The following is a 16,613-nucleotide window of genomic DNA, read 5'->3' as shown; positions in this document are numbered from 1 at the left end:
ATCATTCATTTCTTTAAAAGAGTCCAGTTTTTAGGAACCTCCTAAATTGTGATCATAGTATGCTAGGAATGCACGATCCAGCTTTAATCTATCTAGCTTGGATACTGAGGGCACCAAACCACTTATTCAAACTTCTTCAGCAGTAAAATGAAAGGCTAGAATGACTTGAAGCACTCAAATTTGTTGTATGAAATAATTAAGTTCAAGGCTCCTTAATTCTACTGAGGTCTTCAGAAGAAAAATCTATTCAGAAGAGTTGTAAAACACTGACTCAAACGTTGAACTGCTGCTTTTACACCATTATCAACTCTGTTTAATGAGGATGCTGCTAGATATCTACAGGCATCTTTATGAAGACCAACATTTCTTTCATAGCTAGCATTCCTCCTCCTTGAATGGCAAAAGTAACAGATACAAAAAGGCTAGTTATTCACCAATTCTGATTAATAAGGCAAAACAATTAATTCCATTATACTCACTGTTGAATAAATAGATGACGTACTGGATACCAAAGAGAGAGAAGAACCATGCACTGGAGGAAAGAAAATAAACAGAATAAAGTGACCACACAGAGGTCGCCACAGATCATCTATTACCAGCTATTTGCCTACTGAGGAAATACTTCCATCATCACCCACCATAAACTTAATTATGTTATTGCACAATGTTCAGCAGGAAGAAGAGGCAGCCAGGTAGCATAATCTATAAACTCCGATTTGGTAAAGCTGTTTTAAAAATTGAATACTACAAGTTTTTCTGGGGAAAGTGGTGCCATTACCAAGATTAAAAAGAAAAGTTTCAATGAAGATTTATTTAGAAAGAAGTATTTCTCTCGACAGTCTCCTCTTAAGACTCAGGAGAAAGAGACTGTAAAGCAGGAGAGATTACAGAAGTAAGCCTAACTGCTTCATCTTCGGCATTACTTGAGACCAGGAGGAGGCCGTTTTCTTTAAGCAGTCCAAACACAGAGCAGGATGGAGATGGCCAGAGAGGAACACGATGCCCAGCTCCAGGATGCAAGCAGACGCTCCAGAAGATTTGGAGCACCTCCATCAGAAATCACTACAGTGGGGGCTCAGCACTCAGCTCAGCACTCTTCTGAAACAGCTCTATCTTCCTTCACTAGCTATGATGGAGCTGTCTCACAGGTGTTCATGATCTGAACACTTCTTTACGAGTACACTGTTCAGAACAACTACCTGAAGCTATTATCTGAGCTACCAAAACATGCATGATTACCTTTCCTTTTCTTATTTTTAGAAACAAAATACTGAGGCCTTCATTTGAACTTCTGATAACTTCACACCAATCAAATGAAATCTCTTTTTCTTTCATCTCAATGCTCCAGGAAAAAAAAAAAAAAAAAAAAAGCTGAGAAAAGCTGCCATTGTGTTTTAATTACCTACTGAAATTCTCCTACACTCAAAATAAATGGGTTCTGTTTTCACATCGACATTATATCCTAAGGCTTGGCTGGAAAGAGAAGTGAACAAAGTCCAAGTCGGCTTCTGGAGGAATTTAAGACAATTAAAAGAAAAAAAAACCCACAATAAAGCAAAAAAACTCACACCCATTTGCCCTTTCTGGTTAATAATGTTTTCAATTAAAATGATCTTTATAGCGAGATGTTAAGGATGGCACTGCAGTAAGAATTAAGAATAACCACAATGAGTCAAGCCCAAGGTCTGTCTAATCACACGTTCCATCTCTGGCTGCAATTACAGCAGATGTTTAGGGAAAGAAATGTAAAAAGGCAGATTCTTGCTGATTTTTCACCAGGTACACCTCTGCATCTTCTGCGAATTAGCAGAGATGGAAATTCCTGAGATGGAAGCTGCATTCAGACCGTTATTTTTCATAGTTGCTATGATCCACCATTAAGTTGCTCAGTTTCTTCCGAATTCACTGATACACCTTGTCTGTAATAAAAACTTCTGCTCTGAAATATATTATATATTATATAATATAATATATATTATAGAAATATATTTTGCAGTTGTATTAGAACTGCTGCTGAATCGGTCAAAAAGTTCCTTATGTGTCTCCAGACCTTGATGGTATGAGAAGTAATGGATAACCATCCTCTTTGTAATATACTCAATTATATGTTATCGGCTCTTCAGTCATCATTTTCCAAGATGAAAATTTCCCACCTGTTCTACATAAAAGATGTGTTCATGGAAGCTGCTCTACCAGACAAGAGGCAGATCTCCTTAAAATGGAATGGGGGACACAAGTTTTTAAGTTCACATCATCTGGGAATATTAAGATTGCATTGGGACTTTAAGGAAAGAAACAGATTGAAAAAAGGGAGAGAACGTACAACTCTGCGAATCACACTCCTACCCTGTAAAACTGCAACATTTGAAGGTGCAAATATTTTGAGATGTCTAGTGTCAAGGGCAACCAAGGAATTAATACTTAGGTGCAACTTCATGGTAAAGTTTCTGCGTATTGCTACTTTAAGGCTATTTAATTAGGAGCCTGAAGGCAGCTATGCTCTTCACGTGATTCTTGTTCGCTGCAGTTAACCTGCATCTGCATGCAGATTACAAACCCAGACTGTTTTGGAACTATTATTTGAAAACTTTATAAATGCATAAGCAAGCATGTTGTATTTCTTAACATTAGAAAAGAAACAGCCTCGTCACGATCAACTGCCTCAAAAGCAGAAAGAACAGCAGATATTTCAGTCAGTAGCACAAAAAGGAATAAATGTTTATATCCTGACAACAATGGATTTAATTCCTCTCTCTCTTGGAGGATGAAACATCCGCGGAGAGCCAGCAGCAACACAGCTCCTGGTGAGGATGCACTCTCAGGGAAGTGCAGAAATGGGAGAACCATAAGACCTGTTCAGGCTGTGCTTAACCACCAAATTTCTGGGTAGTTTGGAGGCTGTTCCTCCTGCCATCTCCCCAGTCCTGAGACCCTTCCTTCCAAAAGAACCTCCTATTTAGTAAGAGAACTGTTCATCCCAGAACAGAATTCAGCTGACTAAGAATCAGGCAGTATTTGACCCTCTTTGATTATCTATCTTTCTGAGACTGCTGCACAAACAAAGGCCAATTCCTGTAGCGACACAGATTCAGCCTAACAGGAGTTATTCTTCTCAACCCCTAATGAAGATCCTCAACCGTGGGCCTCTAAAATACATTTGGATGTAATGGAGTTACAGTTTGGCTAAAATCAATAACGAATTAGCCCTGAATCTGTCTGAAGCCACATCCAATACACATTCTCCATCCCTTCCAATGTCAGAAAACAGATGGAATAACTAGCATCCACAGAAAGGCACCTGGTGGCTCTAAGAGGCTCCTACAAGCATTTAAGCATGGCTTGGATGCTCTAGTGGGTGACAACCACAGGGCACTGGCATTCATACTGCCAAAAGCACAAACCTTCAGCAGTGGAAGCAAGCCAGAGAAGACTTATATGAGCTGTATTGGTAAAGCACCTGTTACCCAACCAAACTACCAATCCTTACCACTGGAGACTGGAAAAGCTAAGCCTGTCAGCTTCCTATGACTTCTCAAAGTGCATGGTATGTTTTGTGACATGCAGCCATATGGGGTTTTTGGTGTCTAGTCAGAGCCTGAGTAGGCTATCTGTTCCTCATACAGACACAAGGACACATGATCAGCAGCAATCAAATAAGATCTTCATTTACAGGTAAATGATGTTTTATTCCTGTACTTACTTGAGCTTCTTTTATCAAATATGCATGAATATGTATACTTGAAATGAAGATGAGGAAGAAAAAAAAGTTCAAATGTTTTGAAGAACTATTCAGGTTCCTTTTGTGAATGCTGTGCAGATATGAACCCACAGCATCTGGCAGAAATACCAAGGAAAGACAAACTGCATACAGATCAAATACTTGGAAGTTAAATGGAATAGCAACAACAGTCTGACTAATGTCAATTATTTATACTACAAACAGAAGTATGGAGGCCTAGGTTCAGATGGATATGCCTATTCAAGAATACACTTTAATGGGCTAACTCTAAAATGAATTTAAAACATTGAAAGATCACTAAAAATGAAGCACAGGATGTGTTTAAACCATTTCTATACTTACATGTGCAGAATACTTATATGCCATCCTATGTTCAGCCAGAAGGATAGCTGAGTGAGTATCACAGGAACAAAGATGACTAGGATCAGAGTTCTGTATATAATACTGAGAATGTTACACAGAAAACTGCTCTGAAATGACCCATATGCTGAAATGAAGCACTAAATTTACATTTGGTTTAGCGGAGAATGCTATCTTCTGCTCATTTCCAGCACCACATACTGCACTGACCTTCTTCAAAGCCATCACGGAACGAGCCAGATCGGCTCATTGTTCTGCTCTTCTCGTCCAAGGACATGGAGCTGTTCCTGAAGCGTGTGTCACTATAGGGGTCATAGGGGCCATCTGCATTGGAAAGGCTATGGGTCCGCAGCATGGTTGGATTTGACAAGCTCATCTGGGCTGCAGTGGTTGGGCTTGCTGTAAAGCACAGAATAAAGGGCAATTTATTTGCGTGACCACAAATCTTCATGCTTGATATTGGTGCAGCTATCAGAAAACATTTATTTTAAGACACAATTTTTTTCATGTCATCCACTCTAGACTTCATTATGTTTCTAATTTCAATGGATTCAAGTAAGAGGCATGCAACTCAAGCTAAAAAATAAGAAAACTCAAGTAAATAAGGTCATTCTAAACACTGGATGATAAGTCCATGCTTCTACAGGCAAACTCAGTCAGCTCAGTAACACCTCACAGGCATGAATTAATTCTCACTTAATTTGAAACAGTCCTTCCTTAAAAAGGTGTAAAATGCCCAGGCAAATTTAAACTAATATTTTGCTTACGCAGAACAGGCCTCATGAACAATCTCCTTAGAATTCTTCAAGTTCCCAGAAAATGGTATTTTCATGTGTATTTAGGGGAAGTTGGAAATTTTAACACCTTTAGTTTCCTAATAGTTGTATATTTCTGAACAGCTTATTTCCCCTATGAGGCTCTAAGAATTCTAAGCAGTACACAAGCATGAATTCTTGCAGAATTTTCAGTTTAAAAGATACCACAGAAACATCAATTTGCCTTGAGATCCAATGCTCTCCCAGCCAGTGCTGAGAGCATAAAACTTCCATTCCAGTTTTCATAATTTTTTGAGCACTTTTTGTGATAAATTATTCCTGCTATTTAACAATAATTTTTGGAAAAATGAAAACAACAGAACTGCTGTTCAACTGGTAATCTCCTCGGGGTGTCCTGTCACTTCCTGTTTCCAAATACTCTAGCATGCTAACAGTTTATTTCAGACACGGGTAGTCAACTAAAACCATTATGGATCCTGTTAAGCTCCTTCTGTTGTTTCCTTCATTTACTTTTATCAGCGTAATTAAGTTAAAGAATTTTTCTGAGTTATAATTCTCTGCTTTTGGATATTATTTCAGACTCCGTTTTGTTAAATTTTCAAATCAGCCAGCTGATACAGACAGAGAGCTAAGCGATATGCTTGGCCTTTAAAACATTACCAAGCAGGCAGGCAACATTTTCATTCTTTCAAACACAGAAACGTGTGATATTAACCAATGGCTCTGTTTAATAGCTCACAATTCAGATTAAGGCATCTGATGATTCCAAGGGAAATACTTTTAGACGTTACTGTAACTATGCTACCTTTGGGCACACAAGACACCAATACTAATTAGTCACAGTAATTTCAATGAAAGTGCTTCCTGAAGGTTCAAAGCGGTACTTGGAGCGGCGAGAGCATTACGTTACATCATATGCTATTTTCAAAGCACACAAAGCATTGCTATGATTATCAAAACACATGCTATTCACCAAGCTGGGAGAAGTTAAATCTAGTTCCAGAAGGTGATGTTATGCTGGATCCTGATGAAAATGGAGAATTGCCAGCAGTGTCCTGGAGCCCTCCTGCTGAATGTGACCGTAGCCATTCTTTTGCATCTTCCTGGCTACGAAGTTGGGAGGAAGGAGTATACCTGCACAAAGCAAAAAGGCTCTTTCAAAATGAACTCTGGCAAATACTGGAATAAAGAAAGAGCAAACAAACAAACAAACCATGGAATGTCACAAAGCTTGAGGAGGGGGAGAGGGAACGAAAGATGGAAAAACTTTCATACCAAATTTAAAGATTTCTCCTTTCCTACAGCTTCAACAACAACAAACTAGCAGTTAACAAAAAGCTACCGATAGAAATTGTGTAGTGTAGTACTGCAGAATCAAGTGCAGCGTGTGTTACATAGGTATGACTGAAAAACAAAGACATAGCTTGGAAAACCCTTCCTTTCCATAGGATATGCCAAAATGTATCCTTATTTTAATATTTTGGTGCTAAGATTAGCTGGATTTATGTCATACTACAATCAAATTCAAGTCAAGAAAGCCATTATCAGATTTTTAAACAAGTTGGGAACCCAATAATTTATATTACACAGACATTAAAGGCAGGTGCATCTCATCTGGTTCAAAATGAAATTAAATAATTTATATAATTAAATTATCAACATGGAGACTACACAGCCTTTTTGGAAGGTAAACTTGACACATATACCAGTTTATTAAGAATGGGGGGTTTCTGCATGATCAACACCTACCTCTTCAGCACTCAAAGACTCTCTCCTAAGACTGAAACATTTATGTATTAGAGACATACTCGATCACCACACAAACATTTTAAACAAAATTCCAGTTCAAGAAAGGCTTTTAGCACTCGGCTTCATGGGATAAAGTTGCTGTAAAGAATGATGCATAGAGCACAGAACTAATTGCAGCTGCCATTTGAACTCAGAGATCCTGCAAGCTGCATTAAGCAGTTCTGAAGTTCTAAACTGTTTGATATCTCCCATAAATTCTGTAACACTAAGTGTTTAATTAGAAGACTTCATGTTGGCAATCTCACTTGTATACATGGAATAAAAAAAAACATCCGTGCAATGTTGAACATTGTAAAAATCAGTCTTAGAGATGTACAAAATATGTTAGCGGACAGTCGCCAGAGGTTTCTTTGGGAATTCTTTTGCTCTTTTCTAGATAAGTAGAAATGACCTCTGAGATGCCTGTGTGCCTTAAGGATTCAGAAGGAAATATCTTTTGTAAAGTGAATATGTCTATACCCATCCTAAAAGGTTTAGGATGACACTGAAAATATTTTCTGCTGTTGTACGAACACTAAGGACCCTGGGGTGAACATAATCTCATGTCACTGCATGTAAGAGCCACAAAAGCAGCAAAATTATTGCTTCCAAAGCGAGCCCAGTGATGGTTGATGAGGTGCTTTCCAGCAAAAGCCACAACTCTTGCTTAAGCAGACAAGCCACTGGATGAAAAAAAAAAAAAAAAAAAAAAAAAGAAAGAAAAGCACAGTGGAAAACGACCTCATTTAAGGATTAAAGAAAAAAGAAAAAGAAAAAAATAAAGAAAGAAAGAAGAAAAGGAAGGAAGATTGTTGCCACCTCTTGCAAGCACTGCAACCATCACCACCAGCCACAACAGAAACACAAGGCAAACTCCAAAGCCACCACACAAACTGTTGAACTGCGTGGAAACACCAATACCTGAGTCCCTTCTTAGGCAAAGTGTTCCTATCAAGATGTGGGTCGCTGCAGAAAAGTTAAAAGAGAAGAACTTCAGAGAAGGACAACAGGGAAGGATTAAGATAAGAGTGAAGAAGGGAGTGCAAACATCTGCATCACCTCTTCAGAGGAAAAAAGTGCTGGGGCCTTCCTATAGGAACATGCAAAAACCTCCTTCCCCAGGTGTGGTTTTTCACAGGCATGCAGCTGACACCATGCTAATGAAGCTCATCTGCACACAAAGTGATTCTGCCATTTCTCTGTCCACAATGAACGTAAAAATACTGCATGTCAAGCATATGCTTAAAAATCCCCATTTCGGCAGGCTATTTCTGAAAACTGATGAGAATCTGCTGGTCAGAACCACCTTCCTCCCACTTTGTTCAGCACTACCGGTTGGGAATGCAGCCTGATATTACTCTGCAGCTGTGTGCTACGGGACTAACAGGATCGAGCTGTTTAAATGTACTAATCTCAGCTTAAATTCCGTCAGCAAACTGAAACGTTTTGATTCAGGTCTTCTTTTCCAGCTTTTACATTCATTTTTAGAAGGATGGTTGAGCCCAAGCCCCGACGAAACACGTATCAAACTGCAATAAGGGACTGACAACACTGAATGACACTGGGACTTCACGACATAGGTGACAAGCCTGAAACGCAGTGAGAAAAGCAGCATGCCAGAAGGATGCTGAAATGCTAGTGAGAGTTTCGAATGACAGAACAAAAATTGGCAAAGAAATGAGCAAACGTTCAGAAAAAAAAAAAAAACAAACAACCCCAAATAAAAAGATGTTCCCAGTATCAAGAGCAATGAGAAGATCATGCCAACTCTGCCATATGCCACAATCCAGATTTAGGTAGATATATGGGGTGTTTGAGTGCACTCTCACTGGCATATCTTTGTGTCAGTTCACAGCTGAACAATGAACACAGCAGAGGACTCGACTGAGTACATCTTTCACAAAACAATTTGCGTCACCAAGATGGGCAACAAAACCTACAGCCTTGTGCATTCTACTGTCCTGAGACAGCATTACCTGTCCTGTCTCCTGGGCAAAGTATTTCTGCAGAATTTGGGACTAGCAGCAGGGGAAGAAAGAGGGCTAGAAGAACCAGTCCAGTAAGACAGAAAAATATTAGAATGAAAAGAGAGAACAGAAAGGAATTACAATAAAACACAAACAGAAGCCCAAACCATCAGAACATTACATTCAGCAATAACTTCAGCATTAAGATGCAAATGCAAAAATTGTGTCACTTGACTACGTAATTAGACATCAGGATATAGCTTATTTCCAACACTTGTGGGGTACCACCTTCTACAACAGAGCATGCCCTGAAAGACTCTGCCTGTTTTATCCAGATGCTACTTCAACATGCTGGAAAAGCAGTGCTGTTCCCTCCTCCCTGATCAGCCTGCTCCCCACTCCTACCACCAGCTACTGATGACAGCTGGGGAACCAATCAGCCTGAAATGGTCAAGTGTCCAATTGGATCCAAATCCCAGGTGATTTGTGTAACGCATTCACACAAACACCTCCACCAGAAGAATGCAGAGGGCAGCTGGAGATGGGATAGAGGGCAGGAGGGAGAGGCAGAGAAGGGATCAAGTGACCACAGAGTCAGGGACTTTTCAACATGAGCTCCAATCTAAAAGCTTGTCAAATCATATCTTCTTTTCATAAACTCTTGTCATTATCACAACATGCAAGCACTGGTAGCCCAGATTCAACCTTTATCAAATGTTATGAACAAGAAGTTAAACAAGAAGCAGTAGCTTCTCAAATTAAAACTGTCATAACACTGGAGTTTTTTTTGAACATCATCAACAGATGAAGTAACTCAGAAAGGATATGTGATGCAGAATTCATATATTAAGTATAATACAGTAACAAGAAAAGCTGTCACACTGATTACCACAGCAAATGAAAAATCTCACCTGAACATATTCACTTGCTCTGAACTGGGCTCCTTTCCTAGAATAGTTACTGAGTTTGTTCTAGTAATCTCATTCAATACCATCTCACAAGAAGCACAACTTGAACTGCAACTACACTCTTGCCTACTGCTGACAGAGCATCACTCACACTGGAAATACATACGAGTATATGGAAATGAGTGTAAATAACTACTAACCTTTCAGACAGTGTGGTCTTAACACTGTTGGTTCGGACAAAGGGAGTCAGAGAATCATCTTTAGAGGCTGGAATCAAGCTACCGGAGGAGTTATGGCTCAGCCCACCTCCACTGCTCAGAGAGATATCAATGGATTCACAGCTGGTATGAAGACTGCTGACAGACTGATAGCCAATGCCATCCTTGCTAACAGCTGAAGAGCTACTTGCGTTGGTGCCCCATGTTAAACTGTTGGAAGGAGCTGAATGTGCAGAACTGGGACTAGAAGCTAGTGGAGACTGGTTCAAATCTGTGTTTTTACTATAGAGAGGACTGCTGCCCCCACTGCTTAGTATACCACTGCCAGATGGTGAATCAAGATTACCCTGCTGGTTCATAGTAGCATGAGGATTGGAGATGACTACTGAATTTTTCATATTTTCTGCTGTTGTGATGGGAACTTGTTTACTAGGCTTTCCACCAAAAAGTCTGTAAAAAAAAGAAAGTATGAAAAATACATAACATGGAATACTAAATGCAAAGATATTTTATATCTAAACTACATATCTTAGGTTCTGAAAATCAACATTAAATAAATGAAAATAGAATAGACATACAAAACTACAAATTTCTGAATCTCCTTGTGTTCACTCCACCTACGCTCAAGTCCAGAGACAATTACTATAGTTCCAAATCCATCCTTGGTGTTTCTTCATTGAATCACTGAATAATACTTTTGCAAAGATAAATGCTGCCTTACACAACTGAGATACAGCTGTACTGTCTTCTTCTTAAGGAAAAGGGATACCAGAGAAACACCTCACTGATTACTCCAAAGCATCAAACAGCACAGTTTGAAAGCTCATTGTCCAGTGAAGTTCTTTGCAAATCACTGACTGTACCGTGTACAGGGATGTAACAGTGAAGGTATTTACTGACATCAAATGCAGGTTCATCTCATTTCAGTAGCTAAACTGGCCAGAAACTATTCTTTTGGAGTGCAGAATGAGGTTGTTCCTTGTTTGGCACCTGGAACTGGCTCAGGAGAACATCAGCTGAGTGTCCACCAGTGCAAGTGATGGGATATAAAAGCATGGTTGGAGGAGGATGACTGCAGCTTTTCCAGTTTGCATCACTGATGTCTGTGCTACAACTGCACCACTTGCCAAGAAAACATCCTCCCCAGAACAGTGCTTCTACTTCTACCTTTTAGCTCTTTTAAGCTGCTGTAAAACATTAGCTCAGCACACCCATATCTATATGGACTTGCCATTTCCATATCAATAGTGCATAATAGTGGGGATGAAATTATTCAAAGCAGGTGTGCCATACTGAGAGTGAAATCTTACAAAGCGGGTGTCTTCTGGACTGTCCTCAGAGAAGAGGACTATAGCATTTCTAGCCAAGAGCTCCTGAAGATGTATGGGTACGTATGCCCTGAGCAGAACTTTCTCTGCTTTTGAGCATGCCCGGGTCATGTGCACACCACACGCTACTCAGCCTGTCCAACCCTTCCCAGAAACTCAAACTGCATAATTTAGCTAGGCCCTCTATAGCATTTGTTGTAAACCCAGTGATGCTAAGAACCACTGCACTTACTATATACATGTGCTATCTTAAGCTTCGGCACACCTGTGCAATGTCTGGAACGCCTCCACTGGATCACTGCTGCTGCATACTTGCAGCAAAGCACTGCTGGACCAGGCTGAGATGCACATTTCTAATTATCTTATATCCAGCATTGCTCCAATATCTGTGACAGGAACCCTCAGCACCTGACTTAGAAAACCTGCACAGATCTGGCAAACTTAGCTTATGACTCCATGTCATACCTCAATGATTACGACAGGCTAACTTAGACAAGCAGAAGCTTTCAAACAGCAAACACCATTTTTACAGGGACTGAGAGATATTTAAGAGTCTAGGCTTCATTTGGAGTTAATGCTATTGGAGCAGCTATGAAGAAAAATGTCAATGCTACATGGCCATCACCAACAACAGTAGCTCAGGGTATTCCTGCTCATGTGCCATTGCACACCACCTCTTCAGCTACACCAGCAATCTGAGACTTAGGGATAGGATCCTAGAGCTTCAAAAACACCCAATCACCCACACACCAATTTTACAAGCTATTTTTAAACTAAGCAATCTTCCCTAAGCTGTTTCATGGCACCTCTACTGCAACTGAAAGGACGAAGCACTGTGGCACAAACAGGAACACTTTGCTGCCAAGGGCAGTGTACTGCTGAACCACAGCCTCAGAACAAGAGGATGTGGTCTGAAGAGCATTCCTTTTGGGACAGAAAACAACCATCCCAGCAAGACGGTCACATATACAGGGATTAATTCTGGAAGGAAATACACTGCAAGAATGGCCATCTGTTTTCTCCTTCCTGCTATTACTGACAAGCAACTGATAGATTTGAGCTGGTTCTTTGGTCATGCATGTCTCCCATTAACAGAAAAGCAGTGCATTATATGTGCAGTGCACAAACACCCAACTAATAAAACATATCATGATAGAAAATAGCTTCACTTAGTGGAAATGCTGGATACGTAATATTTCAGCTAAAGGGAACATTGAGAGAATAGACACAGTGAAAGTCCCATAGCAAAATCACAGAATTTCACTGTTTACGACAGTTATATATATTTGCAGACTTGCAGGCAAAGGTATGGCTTCTAATTTACTGTAAGCTCAACCATTCTGCAGTTTTGTGTGATTCTGTGGAATGTTTAAAAAAATTCAAGGCTGAGAAAATATACAGGAAAAACTGCGTGCAACCCATCTCAACTGAATGTGAGAATAAAGCTCAAAGTCTTCTCAATTGCCATTCTAGAAATCAGTAACAAACGGAAGAGCTCAAATTCAACTCTGATGCATATGTCTCTATTTAGACAGCCTGGTAAAAATTCAAGAATGAAATTCTAGATCAAATGACGGAACAGTGAAATTCAGCCTCAGCATCTTCTTTTTGAAGTTGCGTGTATTTCTAATGCAGTATTTCAAATATATGGCTAGCAACATGGCTTTCTATTAATAATAATTAAAAAAAATCCAATAAAAAATCAATCGAATTTCCAGATTTATGTGCCTGAGGCACACAACACTCAAAATCTGCATTTGCCTTGCGGCATGCCTTAGAAATGAAAGGTCTATTTGAGTTTTTCATTTTAAGGAGTCATTGATGAAGATTAAATGTTTTAAAAGACACAGCTTATCTAATGATAACCAGGAATAAAACAAATGAAGTATCTTGAATTACCCCAGCAAAGGCTCTTCAAATAAAATCACTCATCTAAAAAGAAACAGCTTACAACTCTATAAAGCTTTAGCCTAAGCTGCCATCACAGCCATTATGCTTGCACTGGTGCTTCAGATGGAATGCAGCTTTATCACATCACTGCAAGCAGGATGATGTAGCGTAACTGTATGGGTATTATGGTATCAAGACAAAATGAAATGCAAAACACTGCAACTTGAAACAGACAAGCTACTCAATGTCAAATTAAATTGAAAAATAATATTAACGGAACCTTTCACTAATATCAAGACTTTGATGCATGTTGCATCAAGAAATTAATTCCTGCCCAACTCAATATTCACGTTAAAGTAACATGTGAGGCAATGGTGGAGAAACAGAAGACAAGTAAGATACCTGTTCAAAAGTACTACTGAGATAAGAAATTTCAACTGAGCTTAGACAGGAATTTCTCTTAGGCTTCTTTGTACTTGAATAACCTGCTGTTATGAGTCTTACAAAACACTGGCCTAATCCACATTGCTGAAACATCAGTTTGGGTTAGGCATGTGAATCTAAACATGGTAGGTCAGACTGTACCATCACAACGAAAATTTGAAACAACTCTTCCGTTGTCAATTTGCAATTTGAACCACCACTGGAGCACATCCAGGTTTGCTACATACACACTAGTGCAAGAGTTCTTCAGTAACCTTCACACAAGAAAATAATTCTTCCTGTGATATCAGTACAGATAATGCCCTCAGGCACAATTCTTAAAACAGAGACTCATATCATAATTGCCCGTACTTCTGCCAGACAGGTTGCTTGTCTTTTCCAAATGTTAAATTCTTGCTCTTGTCTCACAGTGCTCTGCGTATTTACAACACTAGCCGAATTGTTTATGTGAAATTAAATGCAAAGACCTTCATGTAGGACTCTAAGCGCTCCTCAAAATACAGCCAGACCTGGCTCAAAGAGTCCTGGACCATTCAACTCTAACTAACATCATTTCACAATCAATGAATTTATTGCCTACCTGCGCAAAGTGGGAGAGGCCACATCAGGGTACTTGGCTCCTTGCTGGTGAGTACTTTGAGCTCCACTAGAAGCAGTCTGTGATGCAGGGTTCACTTTAACAGAATTACATGAGGCCACGCTTTCGTTGTCAGACGAAATCCCTTTCTCTTTATCAGTCTGATTGACTAATCCTGGCAGAGAGCTTCCAAGAATTACCTTGGCAGGCTCTCTCATTTTAGGGACAGGCAACCCAGCTGATTTGCTGCTTATGTTGGAGTCTATGCTACTAGTGCTAGATCTATTCCCAGCTCCACTTCTGCTACTTGATTTACTGGGCCGGGGTAAACTACGATACTGAAGGTTAGTTCGGGCACTAAGTGCTAAGTAGCCATCATCCTGGTTCTGTGAGCCATCAACACTAGTCTTCCGACCAGTGGTCCTACCCATGAGTCCGGATGACTTTGGGATTTTTCCCAGAGTAGCTGATCTACTGGTGATAGTTGCCCCACTGGCAGTAATTATAGTCATGCCTACGGCTGACCCGCTCTGTTTCTTAAATCCGAATGTATTAGCATTAGCAGCAGTTGTTCTAGAGTTACTTGTGGGAAGCTTTTTGGATTCATCACCACTGCTGCGTCCTGCATCTGATGGGGAACGTTTAACATGTCCAGCCTTAGGAGATAGTCTACCCTTTTCTGATACCTTGGCGTCATCAGTTTTCCCTACAAAAATAGAAAAAGAATTCTAATATTTAATGACTTGAAAACAGCAAGCAAATGATGAAACTCAAAGCAGCATGAAAAGCAAAAGCGTGCTAGCCACAAGAGTGTGGTTAAAAACTATGATCTAGTCTGCACTGAACTTAAATGCCACTCTAGAGAGTTATACATGCAGACTTGCCAGAGAAAGTATATGGTGTGTTTGCCCCTGATAGCATGAAAAACAGAACAAACTTATGTAATAGTGACAGATTAGAAAAAAAATGTAGTGCTCTGTAGCTACTACAGATTGATCCCTTTTTATCATCAGAAAGAAGTTGTGTTAGGCAATCAGAGTTATTTTCCTAAAATGTATTTTTCAAGAAAATAAGTAGTGATTTCAACTTTTTTTGTGTACAGTTGTGCACGCAATCAAGTAAGAGGTATTAACTTACATTACTTGCTTATGTAAATTCCATCATTTTTCATTCACACATCCGCAAGTGCTAAAATCAACTATAAATTTATGAGAAAGCCCAGAACTAAAAGGTGCTTTAGTATAAATTAGCATGCTGGTTTAGTACTGGAAAAAAAAAACAAAAACCTCTTTCAACCACATACACTGTATATTCTTAAAGTTAATTGTGACTTCAAAAGCTAAAATTACATTATTTACACTTCATATGTTAATACTATGCCCAAAAAATAGCTTGGCTTAAGACCAGGGTTGTCTTGAAAACAACTTTCACAGTGTACAACTACAAAGTATTCATTTTAAAATGAACAGAAACAGAAATGTGGACGTACAAGTTGCCGTACAGGTTAAAAAAAATACCTAAAAATAAAAAGACAGCATTACCTGAAGTTCAGGTTCTACCTCTGTAAAGTATTCAGACTGTTTCCCCACTGATCGCCCATTTTTTTTTTTTTTTTTGGCTTGTTTATATCTTACACCTTTTCTCACCTGTTCCAGGTGTCTTTAATGTGCCCGAGGTGGTTGAAGGTTTAGTCCTTGGTGTGGTAATGCCAACCTGAGCCGACATGCCCCGTCTCCAGGAACCCGTCTGCGAAATAACAGTGTTCTTCCTACCAGAAGTGCTTTTATCAGATTCATCAGACACATCAGAGGGATTCCGCCTCCATTTAGATCCTGGCTCCATTTTTATGCCACTGTCGGATCCTCCGTCTGATTTCTTGACTTCATCACTGGACCATAAGGAATTCCGCTCGACCTGGGAATGCTTTTCTGCATCAGTCTAGGACAGATAATGAATTATAATAGAACCTTCACAGCACATCTTCCTTTTGAGCAGCTTCATAGAAGAGAATCATTAAACTGATTAATAAAGTCAGCACTCATCTCTAAGTACCAATAAATGCAACATGCCACTGAATAGGAGAAGTCACAGTAAGAAAAGAACCCCAACAACGGTATATGTTTTCTAATGCAGTAGGGAAAAATATAAAAAACATACAAGTCGTTCCCTTTAGAACAAATACATAAATAAAAAAGAAAGAAAAAGAACTTGGTTTATAAATGATACCTATGCCATTTATAATCCCCCTTTCAAATTTCTGAGGAACACTTTATAGCACAATGCCAAAAAATCATTTAGAACCTGTGCAGCTAGCTTTCCTTTGTTCCTGCTGCTTTCCTATCTCTTGTCTGGCTATCTGATCTGCAGAGCATGATGAGGAAGCTTTTTGAACAGATCTGAAGATGTGGAATGCTGTTAATTCTAATATGCTATGAAGACACCCAAGAACTAAAGAAGAATGAATCCCTCCCAACTTTCTAGCAACACTCAAGTCTGTCCTAAATACACAAATTACGTCAGTTCTTCAACCATACTCAGCTCTTACAAACTGTTTTTCCCTATTCATTGAACAGACTGATTGTGCTGCCAATCATCTATTGAAAATTTAGCAAACTTGT

At 39.4% G+C, this 16,613-nt stretch overlaps 1 protein-coding gene across 16 annotated transcripts in view; it reads right to left on the bottom strand.

The window, feature by feature from the left end:
- The window catches only part of NAV2 (neuron navigator 2), a 306,190-nt gene that overhangs the window by 29,220 nt on the left and 260,357 nt on the right, over positions 1-16,613 (bottom strand). For 12 of the 16 annotated variants that reach the window (XM_015286245.4, XM_015286247.4, XM_015286248.4 and 9 more), the window contains 8 exons: positions 15,642-15,933; positions 13,999-14,701; positions 9,739-10,206; positions 8,640-8,705; positions 7,585-7,629; positions 5,849-6,009; positions 4,310-4,498; positions 480-532 (listed from right to left, as the gene is read on the bottom strand). In XM_015286245.4, coding sequence (XP_015141731.1) covers positions 480-532; positions 4,310-4,498; positions 5,849-6,009; positions 7,585-7,629; positions 8,640-8,705; positions 9,739-10,206; positions 13,999-14,701; positions 15,642-15,933 — 1,977 coding nt within the window. The remainder of the gene's footprint in view (positions 1-479; positions 533-4,309; positions 4,499-5,848; positions 6,010-7,584; positions 7,630-8,639; positions 8,706-9,738; positions 10,207-13,998; positions 14,702-15,641; positions 15,934-16,613) is intronic. The other 4 variants (XM_004941320.5, XM_040701521.2, XM_004941322.5 and 1 more) reach the window with 2 other exon arrangements.

This window comes from Gallus gallus, chromosome 5, assembly GCF_016699485.2.
Source record: "Gallus gallus isolate bGalGal1 chromosome 5, bGalGal1.mat.broiler.GRCg7b, whole genome shotgun sequence".
Taxonomy (NCBI): domain Eukaryota; kingdom Metazoa; phylum Chordata; class Aves; order Galliformes; family Phasianidae; genus Gallus; species Gallus gallus.
This window is presented reverse-complemented; position numbering and strand designations above follow the sequence as displayed.